This window comes from Delphinus delphis, chromosome 12, assembly GCF_949987515.2.
Source record: "Delphinus delphis chromosome 12, mDelDel1.2, whole genome shotgun sequence".
In the NCBI taxonomy this organism is placed as follows: domain Eukaryota; kingdom Metazoa; phylum Chordata; class Mammalia; order Artiodactyla; family Delphinidae; genus Delphinus; species Delphinus delphis.
In genome coordinates this window covers 32,394,531-32,419,220 of record NC_082694.2, presented here as the reverse complement: position 1 = coordinate 32,419,220, position 24,690 = coordinate 32,394,531, and the positions used below count along the sequence as shown (strand labels likewise).

Genomic DNA, 24,690 nt, shown 5'->3' with positions numbered 1-24,690 from the left:
GGTGTGTAGCTGAGTTCTGTCACTGTCACGGCTTAAACCACAAAACTGAGAGACTGTAACCAGAAGCCTCTCTTCCCCGCTGTTGCCTCCGATACCAGAATGCATCTCTCCCCTCTATTGGGTGCTTAGGGCCAGTTCTAGTTGCTTTCCTGGCTAGAGGTGGCACTGAGGCCTGCTGCCTAGGACCTGGGGCTGCAACACACTGCCAAGCCTTTGCTCCCAGCTGTCCCCATTGTCAATCAGCAAAGTAGAAGCAGGGTCTGGCCACACAACCATCTCGTCTCTCTAAGACCAGGGCAGTTCGCTTCTACCACTGGGCCTTCCATACGGCCTCTCCGCACCTCCTGCCACCTACTCCAAGGAGTTCCATCCTCTTGCAGGGCAAGGCTCACCTATTTCCTGCCTGAGCATCACTCAGATGCAGAGTAGCTGCATTATTGTCTTCTCCTCATGGGTTCCAGGAGACAATCTCCCCACGGAAAATAGTCTGAGCTTGGAATTCTACCAAAGCACAGACTATTCTGCCTGGTGTCTTTAATACATACACAGAGAGTCTTCTAAAGAACCGCATCCACCAGTAGACTGTTACACCAGTAACAGGCTCTGGTCCTCAGGTGGGGATTTTTATTTTTGCACAGGCTCCAGACGCGCAGGCTCAGCAGCCATGGCTCACGGGCCCAGCCGCTCTGCGGCATGTGGGATCTTCCCGGACCGGGGCACGAACCCGTGTCCCCTGCATCGGCAGGCGGACTCTCAACCACTACGCCACCAGGGAAGCCCCTGAGGTGGGTATTTTGAACATCTGTGACTTTATAGTCGATTGTCTCTATTTGTATATTTAAAGTATACATTGACATATGCTAGTATCACATTAATAAATTTTATATAAGGTTGTTTTAAGATACTCTGTTTTTAGGAAAATACCCACACCAAACTGCTAATAATGGGATTAGGGATAAAGGTAAGTGTGAGAATTTTCATTTTCTATACTTAGTATGGTTTGAGGTGGTTTTTATTGACAACAACACATGTTACTTTTGTGATCACAGACAAAACTTAAAAACATGGAAAATATATACTTCACATACTATGCCTAATTAAACACTACACACACACACACACACACACACACACACACACACATATGTATTCTTTATTCCTGAGAATAGTATTTGATGTGGGGAGAGAGAGAGCACGAGCGGGTGCAGGTGAGCGTGGAGTCTGGAGACACCTGAACATGGATGAGGTGACATCATCAACAGGTAAAAAGCTGATGAGGAGGTGAAGTGCTGCCACACAAAGTGGCATTTCTGTCTGGGCAGCTTGAACTCTTCTCAGACCCTTCCTTCCAAGTGATGGCTTCTGCTCTACTTTACCTAAATTACAGGAAGTCCTGGTCCTTTGTCTCAATATTCACTCCATTCAGCCCTCCCCCGCCTTTTGGTCAATTAACATTGAGAGCAGTTTCATGAGATGAGCTATATCACTATAGTCTGGCTTTTGGCAGTGATAAAAGTGCTTCCAGGGGTTTGCCGTGCATATCACTTGTCTTCCACCTCCCACCACGCCCCTGCACAACCGTCTACACACACACACACCACACACACACACAACTTGAAAATGGTCTGAATGTTAAGACAGTTTTGTAACTTATTCAATAAACCATGCAAAAGATTAATTACACATTTATACATGTAATTTGAGTTCAACCTTCTCCTGTGCCTTTCTCTACACATACAAGGAGCTCAGAACTCTGACACTTGACTTTCTGTAGAATGACATCATCTTCTTGGCCGTGTGCCTGTGGCTGTTCTCCTGGCTGAAACTCAAGCAAATGTCAGGCAGGTCAAAATCAGAAGGGGGAAATATGGTTGTGTGAAATCAACTGAATCAACTCACATTTATTACAAAGCAACTCTGGGCAGAATGCATAAAGGCTGAAGAATCAGAGAAAGCTTAAGACATTCCCGAAGGGAGAGTGTTGATTTGAATTCTTAAATTAAGCTACTGATCCAATTTCCATTTTTGCATTTTGTGATCTTGGCTAATTTGATAGGCAAAATTTTATGCCATTGTATTTAGATGAAATTTCTTTGATTACTGGTGAGAGTAAGCACTTTAAAATACATTTTATTATTATTTGCATTTCTTTCTGTGAATTGCCTATTTGTATATTTTGCTCATTATTCTTTCGAGGTACCAGCTTTTTCCTTATTACAAAGTAACAGTACTTCATATACGAAGGATCTTGACCTTTTGTCTGCAATATTTGCCATAAATATTTTTCCTAGTTTGACATTTATCTTTTAGTTTTGTTTATGGTTTTTCTGACTTTCAAATGTTTTAATGTAGAAAAATCTATCCATTGCCTTCGGGGTTCATCTATTACCTTTTTGTTTTTTGCTTAGTAAAGGCTTTACCACTCTGAGATCTCATGAATCTCATAAATTTTTATCAGTGTTTTCATTCAGTTTTTAATTCTTTGAATTCAGCTCTTTAATCCTTCCTTTTTGCATTTTGGAATATAGTGTAAAATAAAGATCTAAATTAATGATTTCCCCTAATAGGTAAATCTCCTATTTGTTGTAATCAATTCACCCTTTTCTCATTTATGAAATTTAAAGGATTATACAAATAATATAGCTGCAATAAAAAAAATCAGAAAATACAAATAGTGGAAATGAGGGGGAAAACACTTGTATTTTCTTTCCACTCTGAGTTGAGTGTTAGCAATTTCCTCCGCCCTTCCAGACATTTTCTTTTCTAGATGATGCGTACATTTCCCCTCCAAATGGAATCATATTGCAATATGGTTTTGTAACCTGATGTTTTTCCATTCAGTAATGTATCATGACTATCTTGCCATGTCAGTCAATATACTTTTACAGCACTACGTCCTAATTAACTTTTCATTGAAATATATTGTACATTCAGAAACGTGTACATTTCATAAGTGTACAGCTGGATGAATTTTTACCAACTGAACACATCCATGTAACCAGCTACTAGATCAAGAAGAAGAATATTACTAACACCCCCAAAACCCTCCAAATGGTTCTTGCCTGTGATCTCTCTTCCCCAAGGGTAACCATTGTCCTTCTGTCCTGACTTCTAACAGCATAGATTGATTTCATAGTCCTATTTTTGATAGCTACATTGTATTCCATCACACATAAATGTATCACAGTATACTTGCTATGGGTTAACTTGTGTCCTCCCCAAAGATATGTTGAAATCCTAACTTACAGTACCTGCGAATGTAACCTTATTTGGAAATAGGGTCTTTGCAGATATAATCAAGTTAAGATGAAGTCATCAGGGTGAGTCCTAATCCAATATGACTAGTGTCTGTATAAGAGGAAAATGCCATATAAAGACAGAGACACACAGAGAAGAAGGCTATGTGACCATGGGGGCGGAGATGGGAGTGATGCTGCTATAAGACAAGGAGCACCAAGGATTGACAGCCACCACCAGAAGCTAGGAAGAGGCAAGGAAGGACTCTACTTAGAGACTCAAAGGGACCATGGCCCTGCCAACACCTTGATTTCAGACTTAACTTCCAGAACTATGAGAGAAGAAATACCTGTTGCTTTAAGCCACCTAGTCTGTGGTACTCTGTCATGGCAGCCCTAGGAAACTGATAACCCAGTTTTGATGACTTTGGGGTTTTTCTTACATTTTATTATTTTATAGTGTTATGAATATTTATTTTGTTCCTTAAAAGAAACTATAAGAATGAACTATCTGAATCAAAGAATACTAGTAGACAATGTGAGTACAAAGTACTTAGTAAGACAATGGCTATGATTCACCAACTCTATCTCTAAGTGTTATACTTGGTGATAGAGGTGATGTGGGCTCCTTCCTTTGTAATGAATTCCTCTGTAACTCCAGTCTCACCAGGATTCCCTAGCCTGTGGGTACAGTGGGCCCACATAAAGATTATAACTCACTTCTGCCACCACCTCCATAATCAGAACATTCCAGCCCCTTATCTCTAGGAGTCTCTGGGGTGGGGCATGAGGCAGTGGTGGTTATCATTCCAGTTCTTGAACAATCCTTGCACCTTCTTCTCAACGTCCCAACACATCCTCCATAAAGACTTTTGGGGGCCTGACTGTGCTACTCCCTCTGAGAATTCATTAAGTCAGTGGAAGGACCCATCTCATCTTCAGAAGCTGAGCTGCAAGGTGCCAGGGCACTGTGGCATTCCATGTGGTCCTCATTGCATTAGAACCAGGCAATGTTTCTTTCTTTTTTAATTTTTCTGCGGTACGCGGGCCTCTCACTGTGTGGCCTCTCCCGTTGCGGAGCACAGGCTCCGGATGCGCAGGCTCAGCGGCCATGGCTCACGGGCCCAGCTGCTCCACGGCATGTGGGATCTTCCCGGACTGGGGCACGATCTTCCCGGACCGGGGCACGAACCCGTGTCCCCTGCATCAGCAGGCGGACTCTCAACCACTGTGCCACCAGGGAAGCCCCAGGCAATGTTTCTTAAACGAGGAGAAAAGGCCTTTCTTAGCCACTCTGTACCAGGAGCCCCCAAACAGCCCTCCCTGTTTTGTCTTGTCTCCCAGAGTCCTGCTGCCTATAGCCCTTTCACCTGGGACTTAGCTAGGAAGATTGGAATCTGAGGCAGACACCATGTGTCAGCTGCATTACAGTGCCCATGTGAAATATTCCAGATTGATGATTCCACAGTTAGACTTCATGCCGGGATGTATCCAGATCTTAACAGTGAGCACACTTTCTGCTCAAACTCATTACCTGCTGTCTTCTTGAGCCTTCATGATATTTTGATATTCACAGGTAAAATATCCTCTTCTCTTCTTTTTAAAAAAGAAAACATTCTTATAAGCCATGACCTGTTTATTTCTCCAGATAAATATAGGAATAGTATTGTCGACCATTAAGAAGTTGTCAAGGATGGCATCAAACCAATGAAATTAACAAGAGGTTTGACATCTTTGGCATGTTTGGGTTTCCATCAGGAATGACAGCATGTCTCTGTGCCTCGCTGAATCTCCTTTCACATCTCCTCCAGAGGGATTTGGGGAGCTGGAGAGGAATGGCAGAGAGCAGTCCAAACAACCTGCTGAGTGGGCTTTGGGAAGCCGATCAAGCATTGCTGGCTCGAGTACAGGGGAGTTCTTTGAAAAAGGAGGCAGGATGAGTTCTGAGCCAGCTCTGGGTGTCTTCCAGGAATTCTTGATTTTTTTCATGGCACTGGATGAGAGAGTGTGCCCAGGGAACAGATCTGATGAAAGCAGAAAATAAGCTGATTTAGTAAAATTTGTCAGACAGGAGGAATTGTGGCTGAACCCTGGAGCCAAGGATCATGGAAAGAAGGGCAAATTGAAAACAGGTAGCAATGTGCACTGTGGGTGTGGCTGAGCAGAGAGGCGGGGCTGAGCTAAATTTCAGGAGACTTGGATTCCAGTCTGAGCTCTGAAGTCATGCTGCTCTGTTCCTTTGGGCTAAAGGCCTTTCCTCTTGAGCATCTGTTTGCTCTTTTCTCGCTATAAGAGTGCTCACTGAAGGACCTCTAAGGCTCTCCTTGAGCTGGGTTTCTAAGTGGTATTTACTAGAGCAACACAGGAGTTGCATGGCTGAAAAAAGCCCCAAGATGTTAAACTTTCATGTCTAAACCAAAGGACATAATTATAGAATGATGTGATGAAGAAATGAAATTTCAGAGCACCTTTGGGATGATTCCTGCCAGTGGAATAAGAAAGGAAAAAAATCCAAGGTAGCTCAAGAACATTATTTAGGGGTGAGGGATACCTAAAAGCTCTAAAAACAGTGCTTTCCAAATGAGTTCTTTCTTTTGGTTTTGTTGGGTGACGGCTCCCTGAGGTGAAATTCTCTCCGATACTGTGACTTGCTTTGTAGGTGAGATGAAGCAAGGAATGTGCCCCTTGCAGCAGGAGACTCTAACCACAGAAAAAATTTCCAGGTCATTTGTGTCTTTGGGGCTACACATTTGAAAAAGAAATTACATCATTGGAGTTCCAGATTATTTTAAACTCATTTCCTTTCCTTCTTCTTTCCTTATTTTTTTTAAAAAAATTTTATTTACAGATTTTGCCATAAGCCTAGGTTTAACTCTGTCACAGAGATGAATTATTAAAATTGGGCCCCAGATAGATGTCTGCTTCACAGATGGAGGAGGCTCCCCTGAAGCCTTTGGCAGAAACTGACATGTAGGGACTAAGCCCTTCAAAGGAGTCCCCACCAAGAGCTGCAGTGCATAGAACCTGCCCGACTATATCTGCTTCTAATATTTCCATTTCCCCCATGGGGGTCCTGGCCAATAAATTCTTCCAATTATGCCCTCATGACTCCAACTCCACAAGTCACCCAGTACCTCACTCCTCTGAAGGTCAAAAATGTCTTCATTGAGGCTAGCATTATTGTTAGCTTCAAAAACCATTCATTGCCGGGTTTTTGAAGGGGAAATAGGAAAATTCTAAGTTTTGCATTGTACCCAGCCTCCAAGATGGCCTCCATATCAGTCCCCAATGATCCACCTCTTGGTATTCGCACACTTGTGTGGTCCCCTCCCACACTCTGGCAGGGTGTGCGTGAGTGTGTGACAAATAGCATATTGCAGAAGAGGGGAGGTCAGCTGCCACGTAGTGAGGTCACTCGGGCAGCCTAGAGAGAACCCCACATGATGAGAAGGAACTGAAGTCTCCAGCAACAGCCAGTGAAAACTAGACAACAACCTTGTGAGTGAACTTGGAGGTGGATCCCCACCCCACCCCAGCTGAGAATTCAGATGAGAGTACAGCCCTGGATGACAATTTGACATCAATCTCACGACAGACCTTGAACCTGGAACCACCCAGCTATGCCACTCTCAGATTCCTGACCCTCAGAAACTCAGTGAGGTAATACATGTTTGTTGCTTTCAGCTCTGAAGTTTTGGGGTAATTTGGAATGCAGAAATAGATAACTAATGCACTCTGTGCTTTGTTTTTGGTTTTCTGAGTAAATAGGAAGACATGCTATATGGAATGACAGGTCAACATGTGTCTATCTTATATCTTCCCTGAGTTTGGGGCAGGATCAAGGAATCCATATGTTTAACTAGCACGCCAGATGATTCTTATCATCAGGAAAGTTTGAGAAACAATACAGAACAGGATTCAAAAGTGAATGAGACATACCTCTTCTTCAGGAAACTGTGCAAGATGGAAAGCAAATTGGTACACAGAAATACATTTAAAGAGAGGCACCAAGTGTCAAGGAAAGGTTTGAATAGCCTTGGGGGAATCAAGGAATGCTTCCTGGAAGAAATGACACATGAGTAAGATCTCAAGGGTTGGTTAGGACCTCAGGGAGCAATATATGGAAAGAATCACAGAGTGAGAGTAACTGGTGGCATTTGTCAGGGGCCTGCATTGCACCAAGCACTTTACCTGCCTCGTCTTATCCAGTCCTCACAACAGTCCTGTGCAGTAGGAGCTACTGTCACCCATTTTACAAGTGGGAAAGCTAGACTTTGGTTAGCACACTGTCCAAGGTCACACAGCTCCTGTGTGCAGTACTAGGTAGAAAGGAGATAGCTGAGTCTATCTGCCATGCTTTTAACTGCTATCGTGTTCCATGTCCTAGGGGACGTGAGACTCAGAAATGTGAAAGGCTGGGACATTTTTGCAAAAGACAGGAGTTTTGTGGAAATAACAGAAGAAGGTGTCCACGGAGGGATATGGGCCAGGGGAGGATACTGTATGAAGAGCGGGAACATGGCAGTGGTTTCCTAGTGCAAGCTCAACTCATTCATTTAGTGAATGAGGAAAGGGAGTCTCAGAAAAGTTCTGTGACTTGCCTGAAGTTTGATAGTGGCAAAGAGGAGTAAAAGTCCAGACCCCTGGCAGCCCCATTTCCATTGTGGACAACTGGAGGCCAAACTTTGATGCCTTACTAAGGAGATCTGAGCTCTTCCATGGCTTTTTTTTTTTTTAATAAATTAATTTAATTTTGGCTACATTGGGTCTTCGTTGCTGCGTGTTGTGGTGTGCGGACTTCTCATTGTGGTGGCTTCTCTTGTTGCGGAGCACAGACTCTAGGCACACAGGCTTCAGCAGTTGTGGCTCACGGGCTCTAGAGTGCAGGCTCAGTAGTTATGGCGCACAGGCATCGTTGCTCTGCAGCATGTGGGATCTTCCCAGACCAGGACTCGAACCCGTGTCCCCTGCATTGGCAGGTGGATTCTTAACCACTGCGCCACCAGGGAAGCCCATGGCTTATGTTTTCTGTTTGTTTTGTTTTGTTTTTAAACAATTTTAAGTGTACACTTCAGTGACATTAAGTGTTTTCACAATGTTGTGCAACCATTACCACTATCCATTTTCCAGAACTTTGTCATCAACCCAAACAAATTCTGTGTCCATTAAACAATAACTCACCATTCCTCTTCTTCATTCTATTTTCTGGCTCTATGAATCTGCCTAATCTAGGTACGTCATATATGTGGAGTCATACGTTTATCCTGTTGTGTCTGAATGTTTTCATTTAATATGATGTTTTCAAGGTTCACCCGTATTGTAGCATGTATCAAGACTTCATTTCTTTTTCCCCCCATTTTTTCTATTGTGGTAAAATACATATAATATTTACCATCTTAACCATTTTTAAGTGTACAGTTAAGTGAATTAGGTCCATTCATATTGCCGTGCAACCATCCCCACGCTCCATCACCCTCTTTTCATCTTGCAAAATTAAAACTCTGTACCCATTACATAGGAGCTCCCCTTCCCTTATCCCCTCAGCCCTTGGCAAGTGCTCTTCTACTTTTGGTCTCTATGATTTTGATGCATCTAGGTACCTCATATCAGTGGAATTAGGCAGTATTTGTCTTTTTGCGACTGGCTTGTTTCACTTAGTATAATGTCCTTAAGGTTCATCCGTATCCCATCATGTGACAGAACTTCCATCCTTTTAAAGGCTGAAAAATACTCCGTTGTATGTACCTACTACATTTTATTGATCCATTCATTTGTTGATAGACGTTTGGGTTGGTTCTACCTTTTGGCTGTTGTGAATAATGCTGCTATGAATATGGGTGTACAAATATCTCTTTCAGACACTGCTTTCAATAATTTTGGGGATGTACCCAGAGGTGAAAGAACTGGATCATATGGTAATTCTTTTTTTTTTTTTTTTTAACTTTTGAGGACCTGCCATATTGTTTTCCACTGTGACCGCATCACTTTACATTCCCACCAACAGCACACAAGGGTCCCAATTTCTCCACATCCTCGTCAACACTTTTATACTTCATTCCTTTTTTCAAGGATAAGAAATAGTCTAATGTATGCGTACACCACATTTAAAAAATCCATTTATCAGTGGATGAACATTTGGGTTGTTTCCCCCCTTTGGCCTGTTGTGAACAATGCTGCTATGAACATTGATGTACATCTGAGTCCCGGCTTTCAGGGTTTTTTGGGAAGTGGAATTGCTGGATCAAAAGCTAATTTGATATTTTAGTTCTTGAGAAATCTGTAGACTTTTGGAGATCTGTGCTCTGTAAGTTAGCTCTGGTCATCCTAGCCTTTTGAACAGATATCCCTGGGTGGGTGGGAGGCCACCTCTCTCTCCCGCATCCACACCGCTGCCCTCCCCCCGCTTCCTTGCTTTCCGGAAAGCGGTTCTCAGAGCCTCTAACACAGAGGTCAGGCGACTGAAATGAAGCTGACCCCGGCGTCCAGTTGGGCTCGTCTGAGGGAACTACCTTTGGGTCGCTCCCAGCGTCTCCTGCGAGGGCGGTGTGGGCAGGAGGGGAGGCTCCTCCCGGTTCTCTGAAATCTCGCCAGCTCATCGGGCCCGACCGCCCACTCTGGCGGTGGCCCCGGGGCTGGCCAGGTGAGCGGCCGAGCGGTCCCGAGCCCCGGGGTGGGCGCAGCCCTGCGGGATGGGAGCCTCGGGTGCCGAGTCCGCGCTGAGCCGGGCTCCGAGCTCCACCGCCCTCGTTCCCGCCCCAGGCGGTCGTTCCGGAGCCTGAGCCCAGGGAACGCGCGCTCCCTCCGGCGTGTCCTCGCCTCGAGCTGCCGCTTCTGCGTCCCCGACACTCCGGCCCCGGGGGGACTCCCGGGGTCCCCAGCCGCGCGCGTGCCTGGGCGACCCGACGTGCCCCTGCCTGGAGCCCGGAGCCCCTCCCTCTCGTGTCTCCCGGACCCGACGGAGCACGCCTCCCCGAGCCGGGCACCCCGGCCCTGGGCGCCCCACGGTCACCCGGGCGGGGACAGCGAGGGGGGCGGGGGGCGTTGGTGGCCACGCCGAGGAGCCGCGGTCCTCTGATCTGCGGCGGCGAGAGCGCAACTCCCGCAGAGCCCAGCCGGGAAAGATCCCCGAGCAGAGGAGGGAGAGAGGGGACCCGTGCTCTTCCTATGGGCCTCTGGGAGAAGCGGCTCGTGTCCCCGGACCCGGAATAAAGAGCTCAGAACCTTGTCCGCCCGGCGCCGGGATGCCGCAGGTACGGAGCGCGCCCTCCGGGGCGATGCTCCTAGGACTCCACGCGGCAGCGGCCGCCAGGGCGCGGGGGCTTTTGAGTGGGGAGGGGGCTTTTCAAGAGACTCGCACTCGTGCTCATTTCTGCAGGGGACCCGGTCTGTCCCCTCCTTCTGTCCTTAGGCGTAGCCTCTGAGGCTCCGAGGACTAAGTTGGGAGCAGGCTTATCAGCAGAGGCTGCAAAGAGATGCTTCCAGAGATGGGAAGGTCTGGCCAGGGGGCAATCCCTAAACGCAGGGGCTCCAGAGGACACCGGGTGACAATGGGGTTCCTTCTGGGGAGGTGAGAATGAAGGAGAAAAAGAGATCGCTGGACAATTTCTCCCCAAATCCCAAATCTCCTAACACCCGTTCTCCCCAAGAAGTTTTTATGCTCTTTGTTTTTAAAACATGACTTTGAGTCTTCCAGGTAGCGAGCTTGCAGGGTCCCTCTCCAGAGGTGGCGCGCCTTGGAGACCCACAGGGCCTGTGAGGGGTGAGGACTGTCCCACGCGGCGGACTGCATCCTTCCTGCCTGGATGGCAAGCCTGGCCCTCTCTGACCTTTCCGATTTGGGTTCTGCTTCACACACGATAGCAGCAAAGGGCAGGGCCTGAGAGGGGCAGGACCGATGCTCAGAGAAGGAAAAAAATCTGCGAAAAATGGAGGGGAAGTGTTGGGGGAAAGAAGGGGGACTGCGGCTGGGCCTCCCTGTGCAGAGGGACTTTAGTTCTACCCCCAAAGGCAGGCTCCAGACATGTCACCTTTAAGGGATGTGGGCAGCATGCTCTCCTGAGGGTCCTAGGAGTCTTTCTTGTGTCCCCCTTTCCCAGGAACCTCAGGCTTCCACACTTCCCCTCCCTCTCTGAATTTCCTGCCCTCTGTGGAGCTCTCCAGACCCCAGCCCTCTTCTTACATCCGAGCAACCTGGCCTGATGTTTGCAGGCTCCGGGAGGGACTGGATCTGCAGGGAGAGGGAAGGGGACATGGGGATTCTGGCTCCCTCTTGGTTCTGCATCCCCACCGGTGCAGCTGACAACCCCCTCCTGGTACCCCAGCCCCATCATCTGGGTCAGGAGGGCCCTCCTCTTCCTCGAAGCTGACCGAGGAGGCCTGGGTCCTCACTAGTAATTCCTTGCAGTCCTAGGATGTAACACCCTCCCTCTCCAGGGACCTCCATGCTTTACAGACATCACTGATCTCTTGCCTGGAGGATGTTGAAACTCTGAGAGCTCAAGCTATTTATCTCAGGACACACAACCAGCCAAGGAAGGATTTTGTTCCAGAGTCCCCTTTCTAAGCCACTCAGTGATTAGGCTGGGACTTAACTCTTGCAGCCTCTGTGTGGGGACAGGCCTTGGTAAATGCTGTGCCTGGCTTCTAGGCTCACATCAGACTTGGAAGTAGGAACAGGAAACCTAGTGAGGAGAGGGGAAGGTGGCTGCTACATAGGCTCTGATTTTAAAGCAGTGTTTTGCCAGAAGGAAAGAGGCTTGGAGAGCAGTCAGGCCTGTCTCAAAGTCTTGCCTCTTCAGTGGAATTCAGAATTTTTTTTTTTTCGGTACGTGGGCCCCTCACTGTTGTGGCCTCTCCCGTTGTGGAGCACAGGCTCCGGACGCGCAGGCTCTGCGGCCATGGCTCACGGGCCCAGCCGCTCTGCGGCATGTGGGATCCTCCCGGACCAGGGCACGAACCCGTGTCCCCTGCATCGGCAGGTGGACTCTCAACCACTGCGCCACCAGGGAAGCCCCAGAATAATTTTTTAAGCTACAGAATGGGACAATTCCACAAGGACAAAGTTCAGGCTGTCAGGACAAGGAATGGGGTTTGGAGCAGGTCACTTTGGTTCTCTTCAGCCTCCCACACTCCTAACTTTGGTCCCTGAGAAAAAGTGCAACATTCAGAATCTTCAGTGAAACGGAAATAAACTGAGTTAGCGCTTGTTTGTCTCTGTAGCAATCTAACCTTCCCTGAATGAGTGGGTATGTGGTTTTGATTCCTTTGTTTTCTTTCCCTGGTTCCTTTATTTCCACTCCATCACCTGTTCACTCTGGGCAGGTGGCTAATGGGTCAGCTTAGTTTATAGAATGGTTTTAAATTTAGCCAGGTTCACTTACATATGTAGCCAATTGTTTGTATGTCTTTCCAAGGCTTAGGATGGAGCTTGGATACTGGACCCCAAGGACGCCTGCAGGGACAATCTGACTCATTAAGGGAAAGCTGAGTACCAGCAGAAAGGGGAGACCTCAGCCTAACGACATCTCCCCAGAGGAATTCCCAGGAGTGTTGCTCAAGGCTTCACCTGGCCAGATGGAGGTCGACATGGGGGTCATGGATGAGAATGCCACAAACACCTCAACCAACTATTTTTCTCTGCTTGACCCCCACGGAACCCAAGCTGCTTTCTTCCCATTCAACTTCAGCTATGGCGACTATGATATGCCCTTGGACGAAGATGAGGATGTGACCAATTCCCGGACCTTCTTTGCTGCCAAAATTGTCATTGGCATGGCGCTGGTGGGCATCATGCTGGTTTGTGGTATTGGCAACTTCATCTTCATCGCGGCCCTGGCCCGCTACAAGAAGCTGCGCAACCTCACCAATCTGCTCATCGCCAACCTGGCCATCTCTGATTTCTTGGTGGCCGTCGTCTGCTGCCCCTTCGAGATGGACTACTACGTGGTACGCCAGCTCTCCTGGGAGCACGGCCACGTGCTGTGCGCCTCGGTCAACTACCTGCGCACCGTCTCTCTCTACGTCTCCACCAACGCCCTGCTGGCCATCGCCATCGACAGGTGAGTGAGGGGTGGGGACAATGAAGGAAGGGGCAGTTGTGATTGATGAGAGGTATCTGTATTCCCCAGAGCTGTGGATGCATGGGGGCCCAAAGGTGACCCATTTATTGAACAGGGAAAAGAGTTCTAGTTTTCCAGTGGTAAGCAGGCAGGAGGTAGTGGAGCCCCCTAGAGCTGGGCAGCAGGAAGGCTTTTGATCCCTCTGTTATGGACATGCTCCTAGATGTTGTATCTGTCAGAGGTCTAGAGGTAGGCGGCTCCCAGGAGGTGCGGAGGGACAAGTTTAAGTTTCAGGCAGTTACCTCTTGAGTCAACTTGGAAATCTTGAGGGAGGTTTCTATCTCATCAAGACATCCTCTACTGATGCCCCTACAAACACCAGTTGATTTTTTTATTGTTATGATGATTTTTTAAAATTTTATTTTATATTGGGTATAGTTGATTAACAATGTTAACACCGGTTGATTTTAAATAACGTTGAGGGATTTGTTCTAAGAAACAAACAAAACAAAACAAAACAAAAAGGAGACCTATGCTTACTTACTCTGTTTTGGTTGTTGCAGTAATCAGCCGGTTGCTTTTCGTACATTAGTGTACAACAGTACGCAAGAGCTGTTTCTAGTGATGAAAAATAGAATCAGTAAGAGCAGCCCATGCAAATCTTTCCTATGTTATCTTTAGGCTTTTCATTTAGTATAATCTCCTGTGCTAATGGGCCAGAGTAGTTTTTGTTCCCTTGGAACAATTTTGCAGGCTTCTGTGCCCAAAGTTGGACTCTTGTTACAAAACACCTTGTTGCAGTCCAGAGACAGTTACCCTGAGGGTCTAATCGGGCCTCTGTGTACTTGGATCTGCACAGCCCGTCTCTCTCTCTTAACCCAGAGAACCTGAAGCACAGATGGTCTCCGTGTCCCATGGCCTCAGGGCTCTGGTGGCGTTCAGCTCCCTCCCCCCTCAATCAGGACACCCCAGGACAGTGTTCCCGGGAGGAACACAGCAAATAGAGCCCGATTTCTGAAGCCATCAGTGGGATGACCAGGGGTAGAATACCTAGACATAGACCACTCCCAAGGGCAGAGGGTTGAAAAGGAGCCTGGCCTTAAAACCTAGGAGGATATTGGAATTAGCACATGAAATAGCCCTCGGTTTGTCACCCATAGAAGGTGTCCAGAGGTGTCATCCCTGCGCAAGGCTTGGCCAAGCTCTTCCACATGAGTCACGAAGCCCCCATGGTGTTCTGTCCACCCAGCAGCGGACCCTGGGTGAATCTGTAGAAGGAACAGGAGGGACAGGCAAGCAGAGTATCTGCCCCCCAAGTTCCCTTCACAGCTGTCGAGGAAGATCTCCGAGGACCTTGTCTCTAAACTTTTCTGAAAGTGCCACCATCCCTCTTATCACATGAACAGGACAAAACATATGGGGTAATTTCCTGAAGTTTCACTCTGGCAAGACAGTTTTTCACAGAAGGTGCTCTCAGCCACTGAAAGTGGGGTGGGTAGGTGCCTGCTGTGGGGTGGGCCCCTGCTCCCTGGGTGAGACCCATTTTACCATGGAGGGGGGCTACTCGTAGAAAGAGGTAACACTGCAGGAAGAAATGGCTTCAAGGGGAATGGGAGCCAGGACAAAATCAGGGCATTGGGCTATTCTGAACGTGTAAGAGGTAATATCTATGTCAATCAATCCACCTCCATCCACTGAACTCTTTCAAACTCATATTCGCCTTTCATATGAAACTCAGCTTGTCTGAAATATTGCAGGCATTTCTCTTACGGTGGGTATGTTAATCGGGAACGTGCTTTGCATCGGCTATGGTTAGGGTGGGGCTGTGATTGGAAACTTGACCCCAGACACTGGGTTTGACTTTGTTAGTTTTAGGCAACTAATTTTTGTCTTGATATAAAAAATATGGCCACAGTTATAAAAAATCTTTATTTTTGTTTAATGAAATTTCTGTAGGAAAAGTGTGAGCAGTTAGTCTGCCTGGGTTTAAATTCCTACTGCCCCACTTATTAGCTGCAGGGCCTTATGTGTGTTAGTTGACCCTTCTCTGCCTCAATTTTCTCATGTATAAAATGGGAATAATTAGAAAACCTAATGTATTGGGTTGCTTTGAGGATGAAATGAAATAATACATGGAATTGTTTAGAACAATGCTTAAAACAGAGTAAGCACTTAATAAACGGCAGATGTTATGCTTTTAAATGAACCCTTAAAGGAACAACAACAACAAAACCAGATAAACTAATGACTATTTCCGATTGGCTAACCTCTTTGCTTTCATGACAGTGATTGTTTTTGTGATGTGATTAAAGAAATAATGATACAAAGTTTCTAAGAAACACAGCTCTCAAGATATAGTAGAACAGAACTATTTATCTCCCACCCGTTCTCTGTTTCTACTATTGGTTCTATGGTTCTCCCAGGCATCTAAGCTCAAAAGTTCCCTCTGTCCTGGCTGCTCTCTCCCTTTCTCCAGCATTCACTTAATTCCCAGGCCCTGACAATCCCCTCCCACACCCGGCCCAACCTCCCCACTGCTCACCCAGAGCTGAATTATCAGTCTCCTCTTGGTCTTCTTGCGGCCAGTGTCTCTCAGCTCCGCCCCTCTGCCAACCTTACTCCCTCACAATCCATCCTAAGCATTCATTCATTCACACAATGCATTTTTTTTTTTTTTTTTTTTTTTTTTCTGTACGCGGGCCTCTCACTGCTGTGGCCTCTCCCATTGTGGAGCACAGGCTCCGGACGCGCAGGCTCAGCGGCCATGGCTCACAGGCCCAGCCGCTCCGCGGCATGTGGGATTTTCCCGGACCAGGGCACGAACCCACATCCCCTGTGTCGGCAGGTGGACTCTCAACCACTGCGCCACCAGGGAAGCCCCAACACACAATGCATTTTTATAGAGCGACTACAAAGTTACAAATACTATTTCAAGCACTGGTGATACGATGGTGAATAAGCAAAAAAACTCCTTGTGCTGATGGAGCTTGATGGAGAGAGAACAGTCAGGCAAGCAACCAAGGAAGGTAATTTCAGAGCATGAGAAATACTCTGAGCAAAAACAAATAAACATAACCTATAATGGAAAAGAATCCGAAAAACAAATACATATATGTATAACTGAATCACTTTGCTGTACACCTGAAACTAATACAGAATTGTAAATTAACTCTTCTTCAATAAAACAAACAAACACGCAAGCAAACACGGAGAGTGACCAAGGGTGGGAGACGCTCTAAGTGGGAATCAGGAAAAGTGTCTCTGAGAAGATATTTGAACAGACCTCTGAATGATGGGGGAAAAAAAACTGGCCTTGTAAAGACTGGGAAAGAGCATTCCAGACAAAGAGAATTCTAAGTGCAAAGGCTTCGAGACTGGAGCAAACCTGAGGGTTCTAGGAATAGCAAGAAGGGTCCCATGGCCCAGGGAAAGAAAGCAAGACTGCAGCCAAATTAATCTTCTGCCTCATACACACCCCCCTCTCCTGCTCAGAAGACCTCTAACGACGCCACTGTATACAAAATATGGCTGGAATCTTTTCATCTGCTTTTCCACCATTTTATTATCGAGCGCCAGACTGCCTGCCCATCTCATGCTGGGTAAACACATTGATGTCCTGTTTTCCAAAAACGGTTGCAATCTTTTTGAGAACTGTCACCATGGCTTATGACATTTCTGTTCATCCAGTGCTAGGTACTTGCCGAAGGTGAAGTTTTACTAAGATCCTAGGTGCCCAGAATTCACAGACAGCAAAAGGTTATAAAAGAAGTAAGGCATGGGGCTTCCCTGGTGGCACAGTGGTTGAGAGTCCGCCTGCCGATGCAAGCGACATGGGTTCGTGCCCCGGTCTGGGAGGATCCCACATGCTGCGGAGCGGCTGGGCCTGTGAGCCATGGCTGCTGAGCCTGCGCGTCCGGAGCCTGTGCTCCGCAACGGGAGAGGCCACAGCAGTGAGAGGCCCACGTACCGCAAAAAAAAAAAAAAATAAGTAAGGCATGATCCCTGCTCTTGGGAAGCTTACCATCCAGAGTGCGGAGGGAGGGGTGAGAACTAACACAGGAAAGTTAGGGGATAAGTAAAGGGTCAGTTTGAAATGAAATTTAGAGAAGGGGGAGATTGTGGCGTAACAGAATAATCAGAGGAGGCTTCATGCAGGAGACAGACTTTTCACTGGCTTTCAACAAATGACGATCAGCAAGGAGAAGAAAGGATTGCCAAGAGGGTAGGTAGAACTGTGTTTGCAAAAGCCGAGAGGTGAGAGTGCTTGAGGTGAGAGTGAGGTCCGGGGAGCGGGGGCGGGGACGGGGGACAGGGCAAGGAATGTAAAAGAGTAGAGATCAGAAAGAATAGGGTCCTGTTCTAGAACATCACAAAATCTAGGCACAGGGAGTCAGACCTGAGGGTAGCAGGGAACTGCAAAAGATCCTCAGAGGACTCTGTCCCCTCAGGTCTGGGTTTCTTCTTTGATGTGGAGACACCTGCACTGCCCTCGGGGTATATCTTTTGGATCTCAGGCACGTGGGGCACTGGGGTCCCTCCTTTTTTTTATGAGGAATCCAGGGGAAGCTGGCCAGTCTGCCTGCCTGTTGGCAGCTCTCTTGTACTGTCTGGATGAGGCAGCTAAGGCATGAAGGACAGCACTCAGCCTTAGGAAGCCCTCATGCTTCCTGGTGAGCTTATTGGTTGGGGCTGGTTGGCCCAAAAAACAGCTTGTACATTTGCTACCCATCCCATGAGCCGCCTAGTAGCTACTGTGACCGCCACTTCCGTGATTGGAACTGGGGCTGAGTCCTGGGGCAGAGAGGGGGCTCAAATGCTCTTTGCTTAATCACCCAGCCCACTGACATCACGCAGTTAGTGGCTGGACATTTCTTTGTCCAGCAGCCTTCATTCTTTGTTCTCTGGGAAATGCTGACTCTTAAAGTGGATCTGGACCTGAACCACTGTAGTGGTAGACACGCTACAATGCCAAGTGCATACTCCTAAGGAAAGTAGTTGCCAATCGCCTGACTCCTTTTTGGAACGTCAATAGGTTGAAACTGACTATGATGAAAAGAACGGAGGGGCTGCCAGGATGCCAGAAGGGCAGGAGGAAGGGATATTGCTTGCTCTGGTTTGAAAAGGAAGGAACAATTGGCATATTGGCAAGCCCACTGGATTTGGAGCAAGATCCGGATGGGTCTGCGTCATGGTTATGTCGATTACTAGCTGCGTGGCTTTTGACACGTTATTTAACTTCTTCAGACCTCAGTTTGCTCTTCTGTAAGGTGGGCATCTTTGCTCCCTTACCTATTCAAATGAGTTGGGGTCATCTAATGAGAATGTGGATTTGAAAACGCTCTGTAAATTCTAAGTTGCTTTACAAAGTCAAGCAACTATTACTAATAATGGAGTTCTGAGCCTAGCATACCCAAGGCTGGTGGCAATCCTTGAAACCGTTTTCTGCAATTTGCCTATTGGTTAATGTATTTGGAAGACCTCTTGCACAGCATCTGGTGCTAACTTTGGGGATGGAGGTGGGGTGATGTCAGGATGAGCTAACTATCTGATGGGCAATCACAGATTAATTTTGATGTGAAGATTAGTAAATCCAATAAAATAGGTCCAATAAAATAGAAAGTAGCATAGAACTTGCAAATGCAGGATTTGCCAGTAATAGGTGAAAGAAAATTGCTTGCTATACAGAATAGCTCTAAAAATACATTTTAGGATACTAAGAGTTTCTTCTTGTACATTAATAACCTATTGTTTATGTGCAGTGTCTCAGTGGAGCTTCACAGTATCTCTGTGAGCCTGGTAAGGCACTTGATATTCCCATGTCACAGATGAGGAAATTGAGTCCTCAGGGCTAAGAAATGAAAAATTCGCATAGCAAGTTTGTGGCAAAGCTGGGAGTAGATTCTTGGTCTTCTAGATCAGCATCCTCCCCTACGTGTTCATTGGAAAAACACTCTGAGTTTGAAAATATCATAAAGACTTGGGAAATTACTAGTGGGAAAAGAAGGAATAGAATCATAGAGTGAACGTTCATATAGCAAGCAGTTATGAATACAGAAATATTCTTTGAGAGAGTAATTAACAGAACACGGTGGGGTAGATAGAGAGGGAGAGAGCTGGTGAGAACAAAAGCTCTAAACTCTTAGTTTTCGTTATGGTTCAGAGCAGCTTTGGTGCCCTCCATACAGCAAGAGTGGCGTGGTCTTCATGTGCACGGACAAAAGCATTGCCAACACCCTGCAGACATTCCCATTTCACCCTCAGCATCCACCCTGGGAGACTGGCGAGTGCCAGGGATTGTTGCTGGTGGCGGAGCATGAAAAGCAGCCAGATGGGCGACCAGAGGGTGGACCCAACCCATCCAACTTCATCTAACAGCTGGTAGCTACAAGACAGCAGAAGTCTTGTGCCACTGAACTCTCCATATGACACTCAATGGGGTTGGCTGTCTGTGTTGTGGGAAGGACAGAAACAGCAGGAATATGACAAAAAAAAAAAAAAAAAAAAAGAATGACCCTCCTCTTCCAGTCAAAATCCCAAGTAAGATGACCTCAAAGGGATCGGCTGCAAAGGGAACAGAATTGTTTGGCTTTCCTTCGGGCCTCCGTCACGGTTGCCCTTGGCTTTCCCAGGGATGAGCTGTGGACACGTGAGGATGTGTTTATTTCCAGCGTTGATTAGTCATTCCCTCCCACTTCACTTGCCATCTTTCTCCTTCTCCTGCTTCCTCCCCCTGCCACACACAGAACGTCTTCCAGGAAACCAGAGCTCTCTGTCTAAGTATGTGCACTCTCTCTGGGAAGGAGGCTTTCATACTGCACGAATGACTCACATCCCCCGGAAAATGCTCTCTCTTGTTTTCTGGACAACTGTGGTAACAGCAGTGTGGTTTTAAGGGAAAGAACAAATGCAATATCTTTTACTGTCTGTTGCTTTGTGGTTCAAAAAACAAGTTCGTGTATATTCTCAATTGATTTTCACATCAACCATGTGAGATAGGGTTAAATGTTTTCTATCGAGAGTCCTGTGGTATTTGACCTTGAGAAAGTCACTCATCTCTCACTAAGCTCCATTTTTCAACCTGAAAAATAAGATAAATGGTCACATGCTTTTCCTCCAACTTTGCATGCAGAGCAATGTTTTTAAAAATGTGGAATGAAGGCAAAGCTTTTCTATCAGAGAGGGCAAATCCTCCCAACAACTCTGGAATTATCAGGTCCTTTTAGCTCTAAGCTGTGCGGTAATTAGGATGAATGGCCCTGAAAACAGGAAGGACCTGGGAACAGTGCCAGGCTAGAAACCGATAGGAGATGTTATTACTACATTTAATAATAATAGTTACCATTTATTGAGTATATACCGTGTTTTAAACTGTGCCAGAAATATTGTGTCTATATTGGCACATTTAATCTTTAAAAACAAACAAACACAAAAACTTTTGCAGATAAGGAAATTGAGATTCAGAGAGATTAAACATAACTTGCCTGTCCTGGGCATATATCCAGACAAAACTCTAATTCAAAAAGATACATGCACCCCTATGTTCACAGCAGCACTATTCACAATAGCCAAGACATGGAAACAACCTAAATGTCCATTGACAGATGAATGGATAAAGAAGATGTGGTATATATACACAATGGAATATTACTCAGCCATAAAAAAATGAAATAATGCCATTTGCAGCAACATGGATGGACCTAGAGATTATCATAGTAAGTGACTATGTAAGAGAAAGACAAATACCATATGATATCACTTATATGTAGAATCTAAAATATGACACAAATGAGCTTATCTATGAAACAGAAACAGAAGAGACTCACTGATATCGACAACAGACTTGTGTTTGCCAAGGGGTGGGTGGCGGGGTGTGGAAAGGATGGATTGGGAGTTTGGGGTTAGCAGATGGAAGCTTTTACATATAGAATGGATAAACAACAAGGTCCTACTGTATACCATAGGGAGCTATATTCAATATCCTGGAATAAACCATAATGTAAAGAATATGAAAAAGAATATATATATATAAAACTGAATCACTTTGCTGTGCAGCAGAAATTAACACAACATTGTAAATCAACTATACTTCAATTAAAAAATAAATAAAAACTTGCCTGAGGTTGCACAGCTAGTAAGAGGTGTAGCTGGAGCTGGCATTCAAGTCTGCCTTTCCTGGAAGCCCACATAACACTGTTCTTTCCCTCCACACCTACCATTTGTGACTCAATGTTGCCAAAATAACATCATCCTCCAGCACTTCCTTACCACAGTGGTTGATCCCATTTGTGTCCTTGTCCTAGATATCTGGCCATTGTCCACCCGCTGAGACCCCGCATGAAGTATCAAACAGCCACTGGCTTGATTGCCTTGGTGTGGATGGTGTCCATCCTCATTGCCATACCGTCAGCCTACTTCACCACTGAAACGGTCCTCCTCGTTGTCAAGAGCCAGGAGAAGATCTTCTGCGGCCAGATCTGGCCAGTGGACCAGCAGATCTACTACAAGTCATACTTCCTGTTCATCTTCAGCATTGAGTTCGTGGGCCCGGTGGTCACCATGACCCTGTGCTATGCCAGGATCTCCCGGGAACTCTGGTTCAAGGCTGTCCCTGGTTTCCAGACTGAGCAGATCCGGAAGCGGCTGCGCTGCCGCCGGAAGACGGTCCTGGTGCTCATGTGCATCCTCACCGCCTACGTGCTGTGCTGGGCGCCCTTCTACGGCTTTACCATTGTGCGTGACTTCTTCCCCACCGTGTTTGTGAAGGAGAAGCACTACCTCACGGCCTTCTATGTGGTTGAGTGCATCGCCATGAGCAACAGCATGGTCAACACCGTGTGCTTCGTGACTGTCAAGAACAACACCATCAAGTACTTCAAGAAGATCATGCTGCTCCACTGGAAGGCTTCTTACAGCGGGAGTAAGTCCAGTGGGGACCTTGACCTCAAAACCACGGGGATGCCTGCCACTGAAGAGGTGGACTGCATCATACTGAAATAACCCCAGGACAGGACCTTTGGGACCCTGAGCAGTGTGCTTAGGTACACGCTATCAACCAAGAACACTTGGTGTGTTGCATAGAGCAAAGCAAATGGACAAATATGTCAACGTTGTGTTCAGGGAGCTCAGAATCTCTAAAACGGGTGTGATTAGACACCATCACCAGTGGCTGACATTCATTGAACATCTAGTTTGTGCAAAGAGTAGGCACTGGTGAAACCTATATATGTTGACGATATTTAATAGGCAAAAAGAAGTAACGATAAAACCACGAAAAATGTTGGGAGATAGCCTGGAATAATGGGGTTTCCAGAAGGGAGCCTAAGTAGGCATCGAAGACTGTGGTACATGTGTCTGTAGGGTGAGGGTCTCTCTGGACCATCTAAGTTACTCATCAGACACTGATGTAGCCCATCTCTGGGATTGTTCCTAGGCTTGAGTTCACTCCTGACATTTGCAGGGCTGGGGCAAGAATGCAAAGCAGGCTTCTGGCTCTTCCTGCAACTTTCTCTTCTCATCCTTGGTCCTGATTCTCACCCTGGGCACCCAGGAAAGAAAAGAACATACAAATGGTTGGTGGGGGGGACCCAACAATGAGATTCAGTGACTCTACAGGCTTACTGAGGGCTCGTCCCTCTTTCTAATCCACCTCCTTTGTTTGGTGTTTTGAATTTTGAATTTGGAAATTTGGGATCAGAATATCTGATCCAGCCTTGGCTCCATCACCTGTGTGGGCCTGGGTGAAGCCTCTTGGTGGGGACAAAGATGATACCTATGATGGCTACCAATGGGGTGGTTGTGAAGAGCCAATGAGATAATATATGGGAAAACTCTTTCAACCATGCAAGCAATCAAAAGAATGGACTAACAGCTGTGTGTAGAGCCCAGGAGAAGGAAAGACTTGTCACCTTAGCTTATGTATCTAGAAACCTCACCATCTCCCCCTTTCATCATTCTTTGTGTGAATATTCCCTTGCTCCTCTCAGCAGTGCTGTGTATGCATTATGTGCCTAATAGCATGATGGTACAACAAGGTAGTGAAATTTGGTGGCAGAATTATAGAAGGAGATGGTAGCTTGGTCTCCAGGCAGAAGATGAGCTCAGGGTTTTAGAAACTTCAGAATCAGAGCATCTTTGTGATCATGGAAGTGTCAACCATGCCTGTTCCTAACCAGTGTGAATCTGGGCTATGTGATACTTGTTTCATAGTCTGGTTTTATTTTCATGAGTGTGTATAGCTATAGAGCAGATTCATCCTTTACTTCTTAAATAATTCTAGAGCAGTACATCTATAATGCTATTTAAGTGACATGTGTATGGTGTTTCCCTCTCCAAACATAGTCAACTCTTTATTGACAACAAAGTTTATTTTTCTAATAGTTACTCTATTTCCCTGGAAGACACATTTCAAAAACCTATTTATTTCTTCTTATTCATCATCCAGCAGACTTACCCTATGGTTTAACCGGAATACTCTCAGAGGATAAAAACTAATTAAAATATTAGCCTAAAGCCAACGTGCTTTGGAAGGTAATTCTTCTTATTTTTTTTTTAATAAAATCGCAGATTGCATTCTAAAATTAGGAAAGTTAGTTTTTGGACTGAACAATAATAAAATGATATAATTTGTGGTCATGTTCATCTTTTCCATTAGGAATACTAAACGTGAGTTGACTGTATTAAATAGGAATTTTTTACATGTGACAACCAAACCTCTTTCTGATTTTCAGCCTAAAATATCAAATTTTCACTTGTTTGCCTGTCTATAATATTTCTAGATATTGTGTCTGTTCGTGATTGTACAGTGAATGAAAGTGTTGTTATCAAGTGAAATAAAACAATCTCTCTATATAATCATTGACCATAGTGTTCCTGTAATATCTGCTCTCCCCCATCCTTTTCCAAGTTACAGTGTGATGGTTTTCTGAGTGAGCACTGAATAGACGCTGATTCCATGATCATACGAATTCTGAGAATAATATTTCATGTTCTTCTTGCCTACAAACTTCTCTCCATCCTAAAGAGATTTAAGTGATTTATATTTTCTTCCTATAAGTCTGCTTTGGTAAAACCGTAGCATTTGAGTGCCAAGACTGGAAATCTGAGGACCGCTTTATGCCTGTTACATTAACTAAAGCTAAACCTTTGAGCAAGCTCAATGTCTGCACGTGGAAAGTGAGCCAGGAGATGAACCTAGGGTACCACGCCTCTTTCAGATTAGTGGCTGATTCATTGAATTGAGCGGTGGACTGGCCAGCCAATGGCTTCCCCCCAAAGTGGTGGAAAACCCAACAAGGTGGCACTTGTGCTTACGTATTTCTTTTCTGTTCTCTAATGCATGCAAAGGGATATGCACATTGTCCAGTACAGAAGAATAAAAACATTATTTTATAAAATCA

The 24,690-nt window shown here is 46.0% G+C and overlaps 1 protein-coding gene across 1 annotated transcript; it reads left to right on the top strand.

Moving 5' to 3' along the window:
* Nucleotides 1-10,466: 10,466 nt before the first annotated feature.
* PROKR1 (prokineticin receptor 1) lies at nucleotides 10,467-22,308 on the top strand. Its single transcript, XM_060027566.1, has 3 exons — nucleotides 10,467-10,486; nucleotides 12,650-13,294; nucleotides 21,595-22,308. Exons 2-3 carry the CDS (start codon nucleotides 12,810-12,812, stop codon nucleotides 22,289-22,291), a joined length of 1,182 nt encoding a protein of 393 aa, XP_059883549.1. The 5' UTR covers nucleotides 10,467-10,486; nucleotides 12,650-12,809; the 3' UTR covers nucleotides 22,292-22,308.
* The last annotated feature ends 2,382 nt before the right edge of the window (nucleotides 22,309-24,690 follow it).